We start from the raw sequence: 19,780 nt of genomic DNA, 5'->3' as shown, positions 1-19,780 counted from the left end.
GCCCTGGAGGAGCTCACAGGCTAAGGGTGAAACAATTCTGTAAACAGAGCATTGTACTGGAGGCTGCAAAGTATCCAAAGGAGGACGTGTATAGAATGCTGCCAGAGGGGCGCCTGGGTGGCTCAGTCGGTTGAGCATTCGACTTCGGCTCAAGTCAGGATCTCGCAGTTCGTGAGTTCAAGCCCCGCGTCGGGCTCTGTGCTGACAGCTCGGAGCCTGGAGCCTGGTGCGGGTTCTGTGCCTCCCCCCAACTCTGCCCCCCACCCCATGCTCATGCTCTGTCTCACTCTGTCTCTCAATAATAAATAAACATTAAAAAAAATAAATAAAAAAGTTAAAAAAAAATAACAAGAATGCTACCAGAGGGGGGCAGACTTCTGTGTTGCTAGTGGCTCCAGGGCACAGGAGCCCCTGTTCTCTGGGGTGGGAAATGCCTTCTTCCCTGGTGCCCTTGAGGAGCCAGGCCCAGAGAAGGCCTCCTTTCCTGACTGCAGGGAAACCTTGGTGACGATTGTCCACTGCTTTGGACCCAGCTGTCTTGCCATCAGCTGGGGACAGTGTTGGCATATCGTTTCATCCCACAAAGCACACCAGCAGGAGGCAGCAGGGGAAGGCAGTTCATTCTGTGGCACAGGGAGGGGGGGTGGAAAGCAGGGAGGACCCCATCTGGATCCTTCTATCACTTGGTACACGGGGGCCAAAGGAAGAAGACCCGCCGTCCATTCCTGGCCGCAGACAGTGACTAGGTGACCTCAGGCCGGAGCCGGAGCCTTTCTGTGTTTCCTTGACCTTCTTCCCCCAAAAGGAAAAATGCAGGTGCTAAAGTTTGCTTCTCCTTTATGTCCACTAAACCTTTATTCCCCCTACATTTTGTAAATAATCTGTTACGGCATTTACCACAATTGTTTGAAAGTCTCTCTCCCCACCGGAATTTTTAGGATAAAAAAAATCACATCTATTAAAAAAAAAAAATTGATTTAAAAAGTATTTTTATCCCAAACATGGGCTGACACATTGGCGCTTTTAAAATTGAGTGCATGAGTACATGAACAAATGAACGAATGAATGAGTCAGCCAATCATTAAATTATTTAGAGGCTTACTCTCTTGAGGATGAGATCAGATAGCACATTATAAGAGGGTGGTGAAAACCTCTAAACAGGTAGTACTCTCTGGGCGCCTGGCTGGCTCAGTTTGCAGAGCACGTGTCTCTTGATCTTGGGGTCATGAGTTCGAGCCCCATGGGGGGAGTGGAGATGACTTAAATAAAAAAATAGTGAGTTAATTAATAATACTAACTGAATAGTACTCTTTTCGTCCCACTGCAGCAGTTTCCAAATGCTACATTCTGGGAGTGGCTATGTCGGGATCCCTCAAGAGCTAAAGTGCAGATGCCCCAACGTGACTTCTAAAAATTCTGAGTCAGTAGGTCTGGGTGGGACTCAGGAAGCAGTCTGTTCTGAGGTTCCCCAAGAGCCATTGTAGCTTAGCATGAGGTCAGGGTGGGAACTCTAATGTGCCATTTCACCTGGCCTTCAGTCTATCCTGCTTCACTCTGAGGACCGACGTTAATGGCATTGGAACAGGTCTGGTAGAAACATGGGGGGGGGGGCAGAGCACCCCAGTCCTGCGTGGAGGACCTGGCGAAGCCCTTCCAGCAACTGGCCGTCTCTAACTCTTCCTGAGGTTGTTAACAGGGAAGCTGTCATGAGTACCACAGAGCTGTGGGCAAGCTAACTTTCTTTGGGTTAGTGCAGTGTTCCTAAAACTCTCTGTTGATCTCCTTGTGTGTTTCACGTGGCCTTCCTTCTTCCTCATCTTCATCCCCAGTGATTTTCCAGATGGCCAAATGAAGCTCCTCTAACTCAGCCATGGGCTGGAGCACCAGGGGTAGAATTTTCTAAAGCCCTCTGCTCATGCCCCTGTAAATACTTTGTGTGGATGGTGTCATTTGGTGAAAACCCCAGTTGTGACAGTATAACAGAAGGGTGGTTGGTGGAGGCTGGGGAGCGGATCGCCTGACTTCCGTTCGACTTCATCTGCTGCTTATTCGGGAAACTCAGTAGCTATTTCTCTGGATGCATACACAGCACTCTGCCGTCTCCAAGGGTTCTAGCATGTTGCTCCAAATATGAATTAGGGCAAGAACGATGAGACAGAGTCTCCTCTCTTTAGAGAACAGTTTCTAGCCCTTTATTAAGTCATCTTTAAAAAAAAAAAAATGTTTAGGGGCGCCTGGGTGGCTCAGTCGGTTAAGCGGCCGACTTTGGCTCAGGTCATGATCTCGCGGTCCGTGAGTTCGAGCCCCGCGTCGGGCTCTGTGCTGACAGCTCAGAGCCTGGAGCCTGTTTCAGATTCTGTGTCTCCCTCTCTCTGACCCTCCCCCGTTCATGCTCTGTCTCTCTCTGTCTCAAAAAAAAAATAAAATAAAAACGTTAAAAAATTTTTTTAAAAAAATGTTTATTCCTTTTTGTAGGGGGGAGAGACAGAGAGAGGGGGAGAAAGGATTCGAAGCAAGCGACAACACAAAGCCTGATGTGGGGCTTGAATCCATGAACCAGGAGACCACGACTTGCGCCAGAGTCGGACCCTTAACTGACTGAGTCACCCAGGCACCCCTATTAAGCCCTCTTTTCAATCCAGGAAGTTCCTAAACACATTAGCGTCATTAAAATAGGCATTGTGTTCGTTAACTTTAGAAGATTATCATTTTAAGGTGAAGAGAAATGGGTGCCGCCCAAAGTTGTGGTTAAAAGCAGGGCCTCAGATAGTCTGGGTTCAAGCCCCGCCTCCAGCCCTTGCTAGCTGTTTGATCAGGACAAGTCAGTTAAGTTATCCTTGTCTCTGAAGAAGAATGAAATCATGCCATTTGCAACAATGTGGATGGGACTAGAGGGTCTTACGCTAAATGAAATAAATGAGTCAGAGAAAGACAGGTATCATATGTTTTCACTCATATGTGGAAATTGAGAAGCTTAACAGAAGACCATGAGGGAAGAGAAGAAAAAAAATTATAATCAGAGAGGGAGGCAAACCATAAGAGACCCTCTTTTAAAAAAAAAAAAAATTAATGTTTATTTACTTGTGAGAGAGAGACAGAGCATGAGCAGGGGAGGGGCAGAGAGAGAGGGAGACACAGAATCCGAAGCAGGTTCCAGGCTCCGAGCTGTCAGCACAGAGCCCGACGCGGGGCTCGATCTCACGAACTGTGAGATCATGATCTGAGCTGAAGTCGGACACTTAACCGATTGAGCCACCCAGGTGCCCCATAAGAGACTCTTAAATCCAGAGAACAAACTGAGGGTGAAAGGGGATGGGGAAAATGGGTGATGGGCATTGAGGAGGGGACTTGTTGGGATGAGCACTGGGTGTTGTATGTAAGTGATGAATCACAAGAATCTACTCCCGAAACCCAAGAGCACACTGGATACGATGTATGTTAGCCAACCTGATAAATTATATAAAAATTGTTTTTTCCTTGCCTCAATTTCCTCATCAATACAATGGGGATACTTAAATCTCCCTCACAGATTGTTTTAGGGCCAACTGAATAAGAAAACACATGCCAGAAACTATGAAAAATGCTGGGCACATAATAAGCCTTCAAATGTCGGCAATATTATCATTTGTTTAGTGAACAAGCTTTTTTGAGGAACTCCTAAGTGCCATTTTACATAAAAAGACAAACTACAGTGCCGTATACTCATATGAAAAGACTCTAACCATATTATCAAATTAAAAGTGTAACTTGAGGGTCACCTGAGTGGCCCAGTCTGTTAAGCGTCTGGCTTCGGTTCAAGTCATAATTTCACAGCTTGTGAGTTCGAGCCCCGCATCGGGCTCTGTGCTGACAGCTCAGAGCCTGGAGCCTGCTTTGGATTCTGTGTCTCCCTCTCTCTCTGCCCCTCTCCTGCTCATGCTCTGTCTCTCTCTCTCTCTCTCTCAAAACTAAATAAACGTTAAAATAAATAAATAAAAGGGTAACTTGAAATGAAGTTCTGCAAATAAATTTTAAGAGTATAGTTTTACATATTGATATTTATATGTATGTGTGTATTTATAGCTATGTATGTATTCTATGCATGTATTCAAGCATAGAAATACATCTGAAAACAAAAGTCTGTTAGCAAGTTACTACCAGTGAGGAAACAATTCAGTTTTATGAAGGGAGAAATTCTAGAAGGTAAAGATGATGCACAAATACAAGATAGGCTTTTGCTAATAAGATGTTAGCATAGCGCCCAGTTGTAACATCATTTGTTATTATCATGAGTCTAATATACCATGTGTTGGACTACAATCATTCCTTCACAAATTCTGTAAACATTTATGCAACACCCACGGCATGCCAGGCCCCTGGTAGGCAGTGGGAAGAATACATAAGGCCTGACCTTGCTGCCTCCGGGAAGGTTTCAGTGTGGAAGAGGCATAGAGATCACCAAAAATGAAACATCATTTCTGCAGCAATATGATCATTTTATAATTGTGACGGAAACATTAGCCAGAACTTCCGGAGTGTTTACGAATGCACTAGACGTGTGTGGACATTATTGACTGCCATCTGTGATTGCTACAATTATTCTATTTTGATGCTATTCTTTATAACCAAACTAGACTGCTACAGAGTTAGAGAATTAGTGACCAGAAGCCTAATATGACTGCCTCAAAGTGTTATTTCTATGCGCTATGATATGATCCGGCATTCCCAAGGATTTGGCCACCTTGATGCCTTTCAAAAACCCGGCCCAGAAATTGCATATTCCATTTTTTTCCAGGTGGTTTCTTCCCATAATTGTATGTAAAATCATGTTGCTAGTGCCTTATTTGTCAGCCTATTAAAGTCCTCTTGATTGCATGTGTTTTTTTTTTTCTTTTAATAACCTGCCTTGAAGAAGGTTAAGCTGAAACCACTCCTCAGCTTCCAAGATGTTGCCATCCAAATTGCATGCGCTTTTCTGCCTCTGCAGCAGCCTCGCACTGGTTCATCCTTTTGACTGGCAAGACCTAAATCCTGTTGCCCATATTAGATCATCAGGTAAGAGACATCTTTGTTCCAGGGCTTGAGCAACTGATCTGTGGCCAGATTCCACGTGGCCCCGGAGAAGTTGCATGTGTGGACTTCTAACCAAGTTCTATTACAAAAAGGCTCATGGAGACCTGTTCTCCTGGGGTCGGGGAGAGAGCCTCACTTTCTCCTCATTGCACCTGAAACTGAAGAAGCGCCTGTCTTCTTCAATATCATGACTGCTGGACAGAACCAAGATGAGGCATTTTCAGACAGACTGGAAGCTCAGCTGGCAACCACTGTGGAGAACTTCCTCAGCGTGGCCCCTTCTGTCCCTCACTGCCCTAGCCCGCTCTCACTCAGGCGCAGTGACACAAAGCCCCTGGAGTTCGCTCAGAGGCAACCTCAAAACCTGCTCCCATGAAGGTGAAGGAGAGGCAGGTGTCTTGATCAACAGGTGTAGTCCTGGTTAGTACTGGGGGGGGGGGTGATGTGAGAAGACGACCATTTAGGCTCTTGGGGTCCAGAGGGAAACCATGTTTTCTATGTTATCACAAGGGGAAGCAGGGACCAGCTGAAGAGCTCCAGGGGAGAATGGATGCACATCTCTTGCTCTCTCTTACCTTGTGGTGGGAGGGAAGGGGAGGAGGGGAAGGTTTAGTCAGGCCCAGAAGAGGTGGCCAGAGTGGGACAGCCACCTCTAGAAAGGTACATCTGCCATCACCGAGAAGGACCTGTATTGCAAAGAGATTGCTTCCGGAGTTTTGTGGGTTCCTGCGAATCCCAGAGCATGGTGATGCACGGTCTTCTCTGTCCAGCTTCTCCTCAGGTGAGCAGTGTAGGTGGCTTCTGAAGCCACAGACCTGGTGACTCTGGATCTAGCTGTTCAGGTTTGATGGGTGACTCCTTACTGTAACATTTACAAAAGGGCTTTCATAACCCTGCACCTGATAAATACTGCCTTGCTTTGTAGTTGGCAAAGCAAATGCATCGGTCGGACAGACTATATGTTGTATCTGTATTTACATAGGAGATGGCATAGTATCTCACAGGTGCATTCATTCAACAACACTTATCAGGAAGTTGAGTCATCGCTGATACACCGGTGACTAAGACAGTGAGCTTGTGGTCAAGCTCAAGGACCTTCCAGCCTAGTGAAGTTAATTTTCCCATTACCTTTTCCAAGGATTGGAAACGAGTAACATCTTACCTGACAGACAGATTATCAGCTAGGAGACATTTACATCATGCACTTTTTATTGGCTCAGGGTGGGAATTTCAAAACATGTTTTATATCCCATGTTTGAAAGTCATGGGAAGGCTGTCATTGGACTGGCAGAAAGTTAAGAGCAGTGACACTACATTATTTATCTTTTGTAGTCCCACAGTCAAGGCCAGTGTCCCATTCAGTTTTGAGCAACCGAATGCATACATATTTTGTAAATTGTTAGAAATCCTTGATTAAATAAAGGATTAAGATAATAGACGGTTGTTCATATCCTAACTGAGTATGTAGAAAACATGGTTATGCAGGTAAAGTATGGGCTAGAAATATCCTTTTTGTTAATGGAGGACATAAAGCTGAACAAGAAAATGTAATGTTCCTAGCGTGTATACAATCCATCTCGAAACCCAGGAGCGAGTATCAGGAATATTTGACAAATGAACACCCCAAAAAATGTATCGTAAGATTAATAGCCTATAAATAGTCCAGAGGTTCCAACGCTCCTATTAAAATAAAGTTGAAGAAAAACAAGGAGTGACATCTATGAGTTCTGAACCACAAACTGTATCATCTAGAGGATGGACGCTCAACCTGATAAGACTCCTCGTTTCTCCCTTCATGATGAGTCCTGATCGATGATTGGAGAACAGGAAACTGGGGACAGTGACTGGATTACCTGCAGGCTGATGAAACTTTTCTGTACCCCCCTGGCACTGAACAGCCACAGGGCTCTGTAGACCTACACCCACACCTGGGTTAGCTCCAAGATTCCTGAGGGGCCGTCTTCAAATGGGCAGAACTGTAGACTCACCTTGACCTGCGGCTCCTGAATGCTGAGCGAGGGGGCTTTTTGGTAGAGCAGGATTTAGAGAACCAGGGAACTCTTAGGTAATTGGAGAAGGTTCCCAGAGCCGAGGTGGAATTGAGATCTCACAAGAGAAACCTTGTGGGCCTTGGAACCCTCCCATTACTCTAGAACTGAACTCCTAATTTCCAGAGGTAGAGTACCTCCAAGGCGGCTGTGCGTTCTCTGGGCTCCTCACCAAACTCCATGAGCCGTAGCCCTCCCCTTCGATGCCCGTACCATCACATCATGGCTGATGTGGGTGGGGGCACAGCCAGACACAGCCTGCCCCTCACAGAGGGAAAGGCAGGGCTTAACATCTCCCTGTTACACCACGAAGCCTGACTTGGTAGACAATCTTAAATGGGAAGGAAAGAGCCTTTTGTGATTCTAAATAGCACTGAAACCGTTAGCCTTTACAGGTAAAGTGGCTTGTTGTTGTTGTTGTTGTTGTTGAAATGTCTGAGGAAATACTTTGGATTTTGAATCTGCCCAAAGGGAAAATAGTATGGTCTAGTCTCCATCTGCTCAAACTCTTCTGAGGGCTTGAATTTGGGTAGCCAGAGTTAACTCCCTCTAGGTAAGGGACACACAGTGTCAGTTTGTCTGCTGCTGATGTGTTCTGTGCTAGGCCCTTGACTTCCACCATCACTTCATTGTCACAGCTGTCCTGCAGGTTGTCAAGTGCTTTTTTTCCCCCCATTTTACAAATGAGAATAAGAGAGGGGAGCAACTTGCCTAGGCCAGAGCACCATAGCTTCTCAGGGGTACAGCTGGAATCCAAAATAGGATTACCTGGCTCTAATACCCCAGGCCATTCATCTCACTCCCACCTTCCTTGGAACTAGCTCCTACTATTGGACTATGAATGGCAGATCAGGTGGTCTGGTACCTTCGCCTAGTGGTTTTATAAACTTGAATAGGCACAGCTTTTCTGATTTAGTAGAATTGGGGTACGGCTGAAGATCCTGATTTCCAAGCTCCCAGTGATGCTGATTCATGGACCAACTTTGACTAGCAAGCCTCGTGTATTGAAGGGCTCATCGCTGGCAAGTGCTTCACACATTAGTCACCGACATGAAAGACAGGCTTCTTCTCAGACCTCAGAACATTTCTGGGTGATGTCCCATGATATCGACATAAGTTCCATACCTAAAACGGCTCCTTGTGTCTTAGTGGCAGAGGCAGAATGCGATGGAAAGCTTGAAGGAGTCTGTCGAGCAGTGAAATCGACTTGCACGATATCAAGTAGGCAAGCTCGGAAAGATAAATAGAAAAGTGAAAGTCTGGCTATAATGATAGTTGGACTTACCATCTTACCAAGTAAATACGGATTCAACTGGGATTCAGAAAGGAGGGTAACAGGTAAAACTGCAGATGTGTCGAAGAGTTTAGGCACCAAAGAAGGAGAAACCGTTTCAAGAGTGGGTGGGTAAAAGAATATATACCATAAAGGGGTTGATGCAGATGAGAGCCTGGTGAGGCGTAGAAAAGCTCAGCTCAGCTTACTTTCACAAAGATTTATGGAGCACCAGCTGTGTGCCAACATTAAGATCCGAAGATACAAAAGTACACAGCTCTTAAGAAATAGCCTAGTGTGGGAAGCAGAGTGTGCAAACACATAATTTTAATACGATAGGAAAAAAAGAATGATAGAAACACATAGAGGGAACTGATTTAATACTGAGAATGAAACAAGTCTGGGGAATGAGGGAAGGCTTCGGAGAAGACCTGACATCTGATCAAGATGTTAAAGGGTGAACAGGAGTTTGCCCCTGGGATTTCAAACACAAGGAATAGAATTTATAAAGGTGCCGAGGTGTCGAACAGCTCCGTGTATCGCTCAGGAGTGTTGGAGCCCATGGAAGGCAGGTAAAGAAAAAGCAGAAAAGTACAAAGGCAGTAGACCTTCAGACCACTGAGGGTCTTTCTTACAGTGCCCAATTACTTGGGATGTAACTTACGCACCTATGAAATCTACACGTTTCAACTCCAGAACATTGGAAGGATAGGCCACATTTGTGCCTCAAGTAGCAACGGAAGTAGCTTAGGAAGACGTGTAGATTTAAATACCGCCTACAAACTGCCTTCCAAAAAGATTCCAATATATTCCTCATTCAGAAACAGCCACTTAGTGATCGGAAGCCATTGACAAATTCTAAGAAGAGTAGCCTGGTAAAATGTGAAGGATGCATTTGAAGGTTAAGATCCAAGATGAATAGGACAGTTAGGAGAGATGACAACTGTCTGAGACCTTGAAAGTGTAAATAGACAATTAGGGGATCAGGGCTATACTGGAGAGAGAATTTTAGGCTAAAAACAAAATGTTAAAATTGAGACTCGTTGGATGGAGGGGTTTGATGAGAAGGACATAGGAGGAGGGTTCCCAGGTTTCTGACTCCAGATACACGAGCTAGGAAATGCTGGAGCTGCGGGGTGTGTGGTTGGGGGATGAGGAAGGAGAGTTGCGAGATGGCCATTCAGTCTTATTTTGGACCACTGGCCTTGATGTTCCTCAGGGAAGGATAGCAGGTAGAGGCACCCAATGGGAAGTTGTAAGCCCAAATCTGAAGTGTGAGATAAGGTTCCTGTTTGGGAAAAACAGTCGGGGGAAGGGGCTCTTAACATGATCTAGATCAGAGCAGAGGCTAAGGGCAAGGTTCTAAGTGTTAGGGGTGATGGTCTTAAGCATCTTAAGAAATGTCTACCTCTATCTTTATTCCCCCACAATACTTTGCTTATATCAGGCCTTTAATAATTATTTGTATATTTTACTAGCTAGGTAAAGAAAGGAAGGAGGCCAAAAACTAAGGGGTGTAACTTAATTCCCTTGGAATTTCCTTTTGCATGATGAAGTCTGGGGTGTAATGGATGACAGTGAGATAATATTCACTTTTTTTTTTTTTTGGGGCGCCTGGGTGGCGCAGTCGGTTAAGCGTCCGACTTCAGCCAGGTCACGATCTCGCGGTCTGTGAGTTCGAGCCCCGCGTCAGGCTCTGGGCTGATGGCTCGGAGCCTGGAGCCTGTTTCCGATTCTGTGTCTCCCTCTCTCTCTGCCCCTCCCCCGTTCATGCTCAGTTTCTCTCTGTCCCAAAAATAAATAAAAAACGTTGAAAAAAAAAAAAAATTTAAAAAAAAAAAATAAAAAAATATTCACTTTTTTTTTTTTTTTTTTTTCCAGCATGGGTCAATAAAATACAAGCTCTGATGGCTGCTGCAAGCTTAGGCCAAACTAAAATTCCCAAAGGAAATGGCTCTTATTCTGTCGGTTGTACAGACTTGATGTTTGATTACAGTAATAAGGTAATGCTTTGATTAATAGCACTAATCTTTATGTTCTGACACTGACTGTTCCTGTGGTCCCCTAGAAGGTTTTGAAACTTGCTCTTGCCCTCACCTGAGAATGACTCATGTTGTTCTTTATGTTGTTGCATAAGAAGCCTTTTGCTACTTAAGTCTTTCCCAGATTTGTTGCCGTCATCTGATTTATTTATCTATAAGCTCTATTTTCCCCTTCCTTAATGGTTGAAACCAGCCTGCTCGTGCTTTCTTTTCACTCAGAAAGCATGTTTCACCTTCTCTTTCTACTGTATTCAGGCACCACAGCAGCTTAAAAAGTTCTCTCTGGACCTCCTTGTGAACAGCCGAGGTTTCCCCTCTAATTAAATATGCCAAATCGCTGTTGGGACATAATGGAGAAGCAACTTCACTAAAAGTACATTGATTTCTTTTCCTCTCCAGGGCACCTTCTTGCGTTTGTATTATCCATCCCAAGAGGATGACCACTCTGACACCCTTTGGATCCCAAACAAAGAATATTTTTTTGGTCTCAGTAAATTTCTTGGAACACACTGGCTTATGGGCAAAATACTGAGCTTCTTTTTTGGTAAGATTTCTGTTGATCCTGCTTTGGTAGGCTCTAGAATATAAGAAAACCTTGAAAACAGCAGAAGTTTCTGGCAAAGATCAAAGTAGATTTTCTCCAGTCTAAACTTCTAAGATGACAAGTTGCTTCTTAAAAGCCCAGGCAACTGTCAGAGAAGCAGGGGTTCTCGTTTTGTTCGTTTTGCATATATCGGGGTATATGGAGGTAGGGAAAGTGCCAGACTTAAAGGCGGCTGTAAGATCTGCCCATGGCAGATATTCTTTGATATTCCTGCTCATATACTGCAGGGAAGCAATAATCTGGTAAGTGCCCACTTCCCTTTTGTATGCTTTGTACGAAAGTGAAAACTAATTTCTCACCCGTCATAAATGATGAGACTCTGCTCTCATTCCCATCTCCTACCTGCCAAGGGACCAGCCTCCCTCACCAAGACAATCTGATGTGCATTCCCCACTTCATTTGTCTACTTATAATATAGATGTTTCCTTCCTTATCTGACCAGACACTACTGTTGGGCCGGTGTTAACTACATCTTCAAATTTCCCTCTCAAAACTACCTGCCACTTTTGGCATCCTTTGAAACATCTCCTTGGAGTTTTCCTAAAAACCACCTAATAACAGAAATGATGGAACCGTAACTAACACCTCTTTATGGTGCCGAATAAGTTACAGATCACTTCCACGGCAATCATCACGTTCAAGCTTTATGACTGCCTCTCCATTTTATAAATGAGAAAATGAAACACAAATAACTCATGGTGATAATGACAATAGCAATGGAGAAGTGAAACGAGGGAAGACAATGCCTTCCACGTTGTGAGCCCCTTCTTACGGCACGAGATAGGCGCTTTACATATGTTGCCTACTTAGATAACATTCTCACAAAAGCCCTATCAGGTATCATTTCCTCCATTGTGCAAAAGAGGAATCGGAGACTCGGAGAGTTCTCGTTACTTGCTCAGGGTCAATAGTAAGTGGTAGAGCTGCATCCAAAGGCACATCCGAGTATGAAGTCAGTGGTCTGTCTTGATCATTACCAAATTAGCATGGAATGAAAGGAGATTTGAAGAGTCTGGCTCTCAGGGTAACGCTCCTGAGGTTTATTCGGTAGTTTGGTTTCAGAATGTTCCCTTTGAAGTTTCACCAAGACCCGGGGTTGGTGCTCAGGAACAGCCTTCTGAATACACCTGTAAGGGGTAAAGTGTCTCACCCTCAGTTCAGAGCTGGCAGTGAAAACTGATAATTCATGATTTTACGGTCTTAGGAAAAACTACATGCTTCAGGTCTTTGGGTGTTAAGCATCTAGCAGCAGACTTTTTAATGAATTTACTATTAGCACATAAAAACATAAGTATAAATTCCATGAGTTAGGATTTCTACTAAGAAGATGCAAATTAGGCGGCAACACTCAAGTCGGAGCAAACACTAATTATAATCTCTCATTGTTGTCTAGGTTCAATGACAACTCCTGCAAACTGGAATTCTCCTCTGAGGACTGGTGAAAAATACCCACTAATAGTTTTTTCTCATGGTCTTGGAGCATTCCGGTAACGTGTGAGAGGAAAACTTTTAACCCCTAAGGTCCAGTGGCAATGCATTCCCTGCCCTCCCCCCGCAAAAAGAAGAGCAGGGTTTGGAGTATCATGGTCACCCCCCGTCTTGGAGGAATTGGGGTTCCTCAAATGTTGGCCATGGTCTGTTGATCAGTCCAGCCCTATCTGGTCAAGTAGTTTGTTCTCTCCTTCCAGCTCATGGGGACTAGCTTCATGACGAGGACAGAAGAGGTGGCATTTGGGGCTGTCACCCTTCTATAGTCCAATACACTCTCAAAACCATCCCCAGGATTAGCTCAGGCCTTCTGAGAAGCGTGCACCAAGATTGGATTGGCTATAAAAGACATTTATGGAGAGAAATGCCCGTGAAGGATAGAGGGAACAGAGAGGAAAAGACAGAATCTTCAGACCATGATGCAGGTTGGACACTTGGGAAGGAGATGGGGAATGGAGAGATTGGGTGTGGAGAATCCCAGATTACAGCACAGTTCTAGCAGAGACTGGACCAGGCCAAATGAGAGAGTGCTTAACTCGAAGTTGCTCATCAAAGGAGCCTCGCATCTCACAAGAATGGGTCTCCATTGGTACCCGTGCCATGCCCAGTCACTGGGCACAGCCCACAGGAAGCTTAGCTGGTGGTGGTGGATCCAAAGGGGAAGGGGCTCAGTGGGGTCTTTAGTCAACTATGCTTTCTGTGGCATGATCTCAGAGTGGCACGTTTTCATGACCGCCACACCCACGCCTCCTCTGTTTTCTCAACTGCCTACCTTTCTTTCTACCTCAGAGGATTATAAGACTTTCAGAAAATAAAAGGTGACTTTTAGCTGACCAGAAGTTGGGTAGCTTCTGCAATAAGAAATTATCTTCGGTACTTGAATTGGAGCCATTTCTTTGATTTCTACCAGACCAATGGTTGGCACGTTAGAATCTGAGGACCAACTGTAGCCTGCTGCTCAGTTCTATAAATAAAGCTTTACTGAAACACATCCACACTCATTCGTCTTTCGCATTGTCTGCGGCGACTTTTGTGCCACGACAGCAAAGTTGAGCAGCTGTGACAGATATCGTATTGCCCACTGAGCTGGGAATATTTACACTCTGGCCTTTTACAGAAGACGTTTGCTGATCCCTGTACTAGACCCATTTCCCCTTCCTGGGTAGATTGTGTATCTTCAACAATAGAGGACATAGTTCCCACTACCTCTCTTTGGTTCTCTATTGCCATTTCCTATTGAACGCATGACATGAGAAGATCGTCCAGAATGAGGAACTGGAAGGGGTCAATGCAGCTACTTAGCACATGATTGTTTCCAGTCATTTAAATAAATAACAGTTGACACGTGTTCAGCCTTTCCCCTGTTTTAGATGTGGTTATAAGCACTGAAAACATATTAATGTACTTAATCCTTACAAGAATCCCACCAGTTATCATAGTGTTACAGAGGACAGATAAGTGACTTATCCAAAGAAGACAGCTGATAAGTGGTGGATTAAAATGTAGTGGTCAGACAGCAGGTCGTGTTCTCTTAAGCACCACACTACACTGCCTTCCTACTTATGCTGTCTTAGCAAAACCTTCTAACTGTTCTAAAGCAAAGGCTTTATAAAGTCCCATTTTACAGGTGCAGACAAAGATCTGGTAATGCAATTGCCTAAAGTTATATACCTGGTCAGTGGTAGGACCAAGATTAAAACCCAGCGCTCTCAAAGGCAATATTTAGAATCACTGCATCACGGTTTCTCAACCTCAGGACTACTGACATTTCTCAGAATTTCTCATCGTGGAGGGTAGCCCTGTGCACTGTAGGATTTTTAACAGCATCCCTCTACCCACTGGGTGCCAACAGCACCCTCTGCCCGGTCATGATAATGAAGTTACCTCCAGACATTGTCAGGTATCCCCCCGAGAGGCAGAAGTGTGCCCCCTTTGAGAACCACAGCTCTCTGGTGTACCCCTGGACACTACCACAGGGGTGTGATGGCTTCCACATTCCGAGGCTCGTTAGTGTACCCCGCCTTTGCATGACAGCTATTTCAGTGCTTCCTGTTTGTTTGTTCTGTTTTGAAGGACAATTTATTCTGCTGTTGGCATTGATCTTGCATCTCATGGGTTCATAGTTGCTGCTGTAGAACACAGGTATGTCGCCTGGGCTCTAACTTCCAAGAAGATTTATAAAAAGAAATCAATGAAATTGTCAATTATGGTTACGTGATGAGGGGAAAAAAGGGGACTGACTCAAATTGTCAAGAGTTGAAAACCAGCTAGCATTTCTAGAGTTGTCATTGTGTGCCATGTTCCTACATCATTTAATCTTTGGAACAACCCTCTGAAATGGTTACTGTTATCACTCTTTTAAGGAGGAGGAAAAATGAAGCTGGGAAAGGTTGAGTAACTTGCTGTAAATCACACAGTGAAAAAATGGCAGCACTGGGATTGGATTCCACGCATGAGTTTGCGAGGGGGCCTCCTAGAACAATGACGATAGGACGGGTTGACTTGACCTGCAGCGATGGCTCTTTCTGAGGACTCCCTTGGGGGCCTCTTTGGTTTTATTTTTATTTTCATTTATTTTTAAAATATAATTTATTGTCAAGTTAGCCATCACACAGTGTGCTCTTGGCTTTGGGAGTAGATTCCCGTGATTCAACCCTTACTTACAACACCCAGTGCTCATCCCAGCGAGTGCCCTCATCAATGCCCATCACCCATTTTCCCACTCTCCTCCGCCCCTCCCCCCGCAACCCTCAGTTTGTTCTCTGTATTTCAGAGTCTCTTCTGGTTTGCCTCCCTCTCTGTTTGTGACTATTTTTTTTCCCCTTCCCTTCCCCCACGGTCTTCTGTTAAGTTCCTCACAGTCCACAGATGAGTGAGAACGGTTTTAAAACAAAGGTAGGGTGGAAGAAGAAAGGGAAGTCGGAAAGATCAGAGTGAAGTGCGGGATGGGGATGAGGAAGAGCGAATGTAAGTAATTGATTTGTTTGTGTTGTAGAGACGGATCTGCGTCTGCGACTTACTATTTCAGGGACCAGTCTGCTGTAGAAATAGGGAACAAGTCTTGGCTCTATCTTAAAACCCTAAAACCAGGGGACCAGGAGGTGCCTCTACGAAATGAGCAGGTACATTGCAGCAGCAGGAGGAGGCGTGGTGACTAAAAATCGTGTGCACGATGATGATGCTTGCTGATTTAATTTGCACATGGTAAGGTCTGCTCCGAGCTCTCCCATTTCCCATTCCCAAAAGGCCTGTGGGAAGATCTTCAGAGTGATACAGCTCCCTTGATGAAAAGTCTGGATCATGGTAAAAACAAAAGACCAACATAAAAATCTTGAGAGATGACAGTAGATATTCAGAAATCATTGCCATCAGAACTTCTAATTTTAGGGGCGCCTGGCTGGTTCAGTTGGTTGAGCGTCCGACTTCGGCTCAGGTCACGATCTCACGGTCCATGAGTTCGAGCCCCGCGTCAGGCTCTGTGCTGACAGCTCTTGCTTCCGATTCTGTGCCTCCCTCTCTCTCTGACCCTCCCCCGTTCATGCTCTGTCTCTCTCTGTGTCAAAAATAAATAAATAAATATTTTAAAAAATTAAAAAAGAAAAAGAACTTCTAATTTTAGAATCTCAGAGGTGCTAGAAAAGGAATCCATAAATACCCTCGCTGCCAAGGCAATATTAAAAGCACTACTTTTCGGAGAAGCAGTATAGGATAGTATTAAGAGTCCAGGCCTTAGAATCCAAATTTCTATGTTTGAATCCTGATGCCCTCGCTTCCTAGTGGGATGATCTCGATCAAGCGACTTACTCTATTTTGCTTCTATGTTTTACCTGTTGCAAAATAGTGAATAATAACTGTATTTGGCTCACGGGGGAGTCTGGAAGATAAGTGATAGAGGGCACATTGGCTTCCACCTTTGTGCCAAGCTTTACTACCATGGGCGTTTTCCATATGTCATTGCATCTAACCCCGCCCACATTTCACTGAAGTAGGCATTATTACACAACAAATGGGAGCTCTGGAAGTTAAGGAAACCGTCTGAAGTCACACCGTGGGGAAGCAGCAGAGACAGGCTCTGGGCTCAGCTGTAACTACCTGCAGGGCTAAAGTCTGTGTCCTTACACTAGGTTGTGTTCCAGTCACTAAACACTGAGACATTTGTAGTTTATAAGCAATCAATCGTCTTTCCCACACGCAACTCGTACACACTCTTTAAAATAAGTATCGCAGCTTCTTTACCGGTCATTTCCTTGTTCTAATAATCACACCAGGTGCGCCAAAGGGCAAAGGAGTGTTCCCAAGCTCTCGATTTGATTCTGGACATTGATCGTGGAAGGCCAGTGAAGAATGCATTAGATGTAGAGTTTGATGTGGAACAACTGAAGGTGAGCTTGAAAAAAGTCATTTCCGTTGTCCTGTAGTTCTTTATTCCTTATCATCTGCTTTTCTGCTGTAATGCATGGAACCGTGTGACAAAAGGCTGCAAATTAAAAAAAAAAAAAAGTGCATGTGAAGTATTATAGTGATGAGGAATGAACTAGGCTGAACTGTAGATGAGATTGCCCACAGTCAGCTTTGAGCTACAGAAGCAGCCGTTTCTGTGGTTCAACTCAAGAGCTCAGGCAGAAGTGTCGTCATTTCTCGGATGGCTCCTGCATATTGTTGAGCGTGATCCTGAAATGGTGGCCAAAAGTTTTAAGCAGAATATGGACAGGAGGTGGAAGAGTATCAAAGTGGACGGCATGCACAAAGACCCAAAAGTGTGTATGGAGGACGGAGGACAGGGAGTAGAGGGGACTAGGCAGAAGGGCTTCAGTCTGGGTAGAAGATGATCGTCTGTTCTCCTGACACAGTGAAGAGTTTCTTGTCCCTCAACCGTCTACTCCCTCTCCTGTCTCCATGATTTTGTACATGTTTTCCCCTTGGCCTGACACATTCTTCTCCCTGAGTCCTGCTTAATCTTCATCTCAAGTCAGGCATCACCTCCTCTGAGAAGCTTTCTTGGACCCCATTGTCACCCCCGCCCTGGACTGGCGAACTATCTGTCACCCTCCTAGCTCCTTGGCACCACCCTGTTGTATTTGCATCACGTGTCCATGTCTCTTTCTTCACTGATAGACTGGGAGCTCATTGAAAATGAACTACGGTGCCTGGCACAGAGCAGGTGTTCAATAGATACTCATGAAATGAACAAACTAATTAAATGTGGATGGAGGGAGAGGCAGAAGTCAGCAATGATGCTGGTGTTGCAAGTGTGGGTGCCTAGGAAGATCACTAAGTTCACTTCTGAACTTCTATGAATGCTCAATGTGTGTGTGTGTGTGTGTATGTGTGTGTGTATTATTTGTGTATACGTATATACATATATGTGTACATACACGTGTATGTATATGTGTATTTGTGTGTAGGTATGTATGTATTTCTTTTATAAGAAATCAAGGTACTTAACCATGCCCATGAAATTATTAATGATTTTATAATTTTAAAACTAATTTAGTCTATTCTAACAACCTGTGAGATAGTTATGAATATATATCATGCTTTTTCATATAGGACTCTATTGACAGGAATAAATTAGCAGTAATTGGACATTCTTTTGGTGGAGCCACAGTTATTCAGACTCTTAGTGAAGACCAGAGATTCAGGTAAGAGGAGGCAAAGAGAGAAAACAGTAAGCTATTGGAAGACAGGAAGTGAGAACCCATGTGAGATAGAGTATTTTTCAAATTCTTAATGAGGAAGGGACCCTTCAGGGCTTATAAGTCTGTTCTTTTGCCTCCGTAAGTACTCTATATGAATTTTCCTAGACAGAAATAATCTACTTCTTTTGCTATCATAAGATCTCCCCATTCCTATATATTTTTCTTGATCATTCTTATTTATCTGCTTAAGGACTTAACATTTTCACTAGGAAATTTATCTTTTTTTTTTTTTTAATTTTTTTTAACGTTTATTTATTTTTGAGACAGAGAGAGACAGAGCATGAATGGGGGAGGGTCAGAGAGAGGGAGACACAGAATCTGAAACAGGCTTCAGGCTCTGAGCTGTCAGCACAGAGCCCGATGCGGGGCTCGAACTCACGGACTGCGAGATCGTGACCTGAGCCGAAGTCGGACGCCTAACCGACTGAGCCACCCAGGCGCCCCGGAAATTTATCTTTATACATCATTGTATTTTATTATTATTATTTTTTAGTGTTTGTTTATTTTGGGGAGAGAGACACAGAGCGTGAGCGGGGGAGGGGCAGAGAGAGAGGGAGACACAGAATCTGAAGCAGGTTCCAGCTCTGAGCTGTCAGCACAGAGCCTGACGTGGGGATCGCACCCACAGACCGTGAGATCATGACCTGAGTCGAAGTTGGACGCTCAACCGACTGAGCACCCAGGTGCCCCCGTATACATTTCATATATGACGTATGATTGTGATGCCAGTAATGCGTCTTGTAGTATTTCTAGACTTCCTCAATATGCAGGGCATTTTTAATTTTTTTTTTTTTTTTCCCATCCTTAAGATGGACAGAGGTCTTAAATTACACTTAACTTGGGTGAGAGTCAGGACCAGACCCCAGAAAAAAATACTTTCTTTCTTGAACTATGTCATCACAGACTAATGAGATCATGTAGAGCCAACCAGTTAGAAAATGGGTAGGATCATCTCTGAAACTTCATCTCACATTTCTTCCTTAAAATCGGTTTCCATTTAAGGGAATTATCTTAGTTTGCCCATTTAGCACATAAAACCGAGTGTCCAAAAGGTCCAGAAACAGGATAAACTTACTTTTAAAAAGAAAGTTACATTTTCGAATGATACGCCCCCTATGTTTTTCTTCAAGCCCCACTTTTTCAGGTGTGGTACCTCAAAGCAAGTGGTCCAACGGTTGCTCTGAAAAAGGCATAATAAATCAACCACAGACTGGCCGTACGTGCTGGCAACAGGGGCAATAGTGCATGTATTGTATTTCTTCAGACACCCTACAGTTCTGAAGAAATCGTTACTTGTTCGAGAATGTATTTTGAAGACCGTGACAAAAATGAAAACATTTTAAGCATATTATATCGTTCTAAAGGTCACGATTCCTAAATGTCTCGTAAAGAAAATGATTATGTGATGCCAAGTCGACCGTCTTATGAAGCTAATCATGTTCCCTTCCCACACTGAAGTATAGTACCAGTGAGATTAACCTGTAATGAACCAGTGTGGTGCATGTCCATTAATCCTGGCATCATCAGGAACGCTGTATGTCGGCCAGCGTGTAACCAGCTTTCTTTTATCATTG

General features: G+C 44.3%; 1 protein-coding gene and 1 long non-coding RNA gene across 6 annotated transcripts in view; one reads left to right on the top strand and one right to left on the bottom strand.

Annotated features, from left to right (window-relative positions):
- Positions 1-19,780, top strand: part of PLA2G7 (phospholipase A2 group VII) — a 40,055-nt gene that overhangs the window by 16,670 nt on the left and 3,605 nt on the right. For 2 of the 5 annotated variants that reach the window (XM_058734169.1, XM_058734167.1), the window contains exons 2-9: positions 4,892-5,034; positions 10,255-10,376; positions 10,815-10,959; positions 12,413-12,506; positions 14,581-14,649; positions 15,503-15,629; positions 16,776-16,889; positions 18,058-18,149. In XM_058734169.1, the coding sequence (XP_058590152.1) occupies positions 4,926-5,034; positions 10,255-10,376; positions 10,815-10,959; positions 12,413-12,506; positions 14,581-14,649; positions 15,503-15,629; positions 16,776-16,889; positions 18,058-18,149 (872 nt within the window). In that variant the 5' untranslated portion in view covers positions 4,892-4,925. Of the gene's footprint in view, positions 1-4,891; positions 5,035-5,106; positions 5,473-5,572; positions 6,274-10,254; positions 10,377-10,814; positions 10,960-12,412; positions 12,507-14,580; positions 14,650-15,502; positions 15,630-16,775; positions 16,890-18,057; positions 18,150-19,780 lie in introns of those variants that run through there. The other 3 variants (XM_058734168.1, XM_058734166.1, XM_058734170.1) reach the window with 3 other exon arrangements.
- Positions 15,684-16,614, bottom strand: LOC131514308 (uncharacterized). The gene is made up of 2 exons (XR_009263021.1): positions 16,335-16,614; positions 15,684-15,800 (listed from the first exon to the last, which is right to left on the bottom strand). It is a non-coding gene; the product is annotated as an uncharacterized LOC131514308 (long non-coding RNA).

The sequence above is a fragment of the Neofelis nebulosa genome, chromosome 6 (assembly GCF_028018385.1).
Source record: "Neofelis nebulosa isolate mNeoNeb1 chromosome 6, mNeoNeb1.pri, whole genome shotgun sequence".
In the NCBI taxonomy this organism is placed as follows: Eukaryota; Metazoa; Chordata; class Mammalia; order Carnivora; family Felidae; genus Neofelis; species Neofelis nebulosa.
Note: the sequence above shows the minus strand (reverse complement) of the source record. Positions and strands in the feature narration are given on the sequence as shown.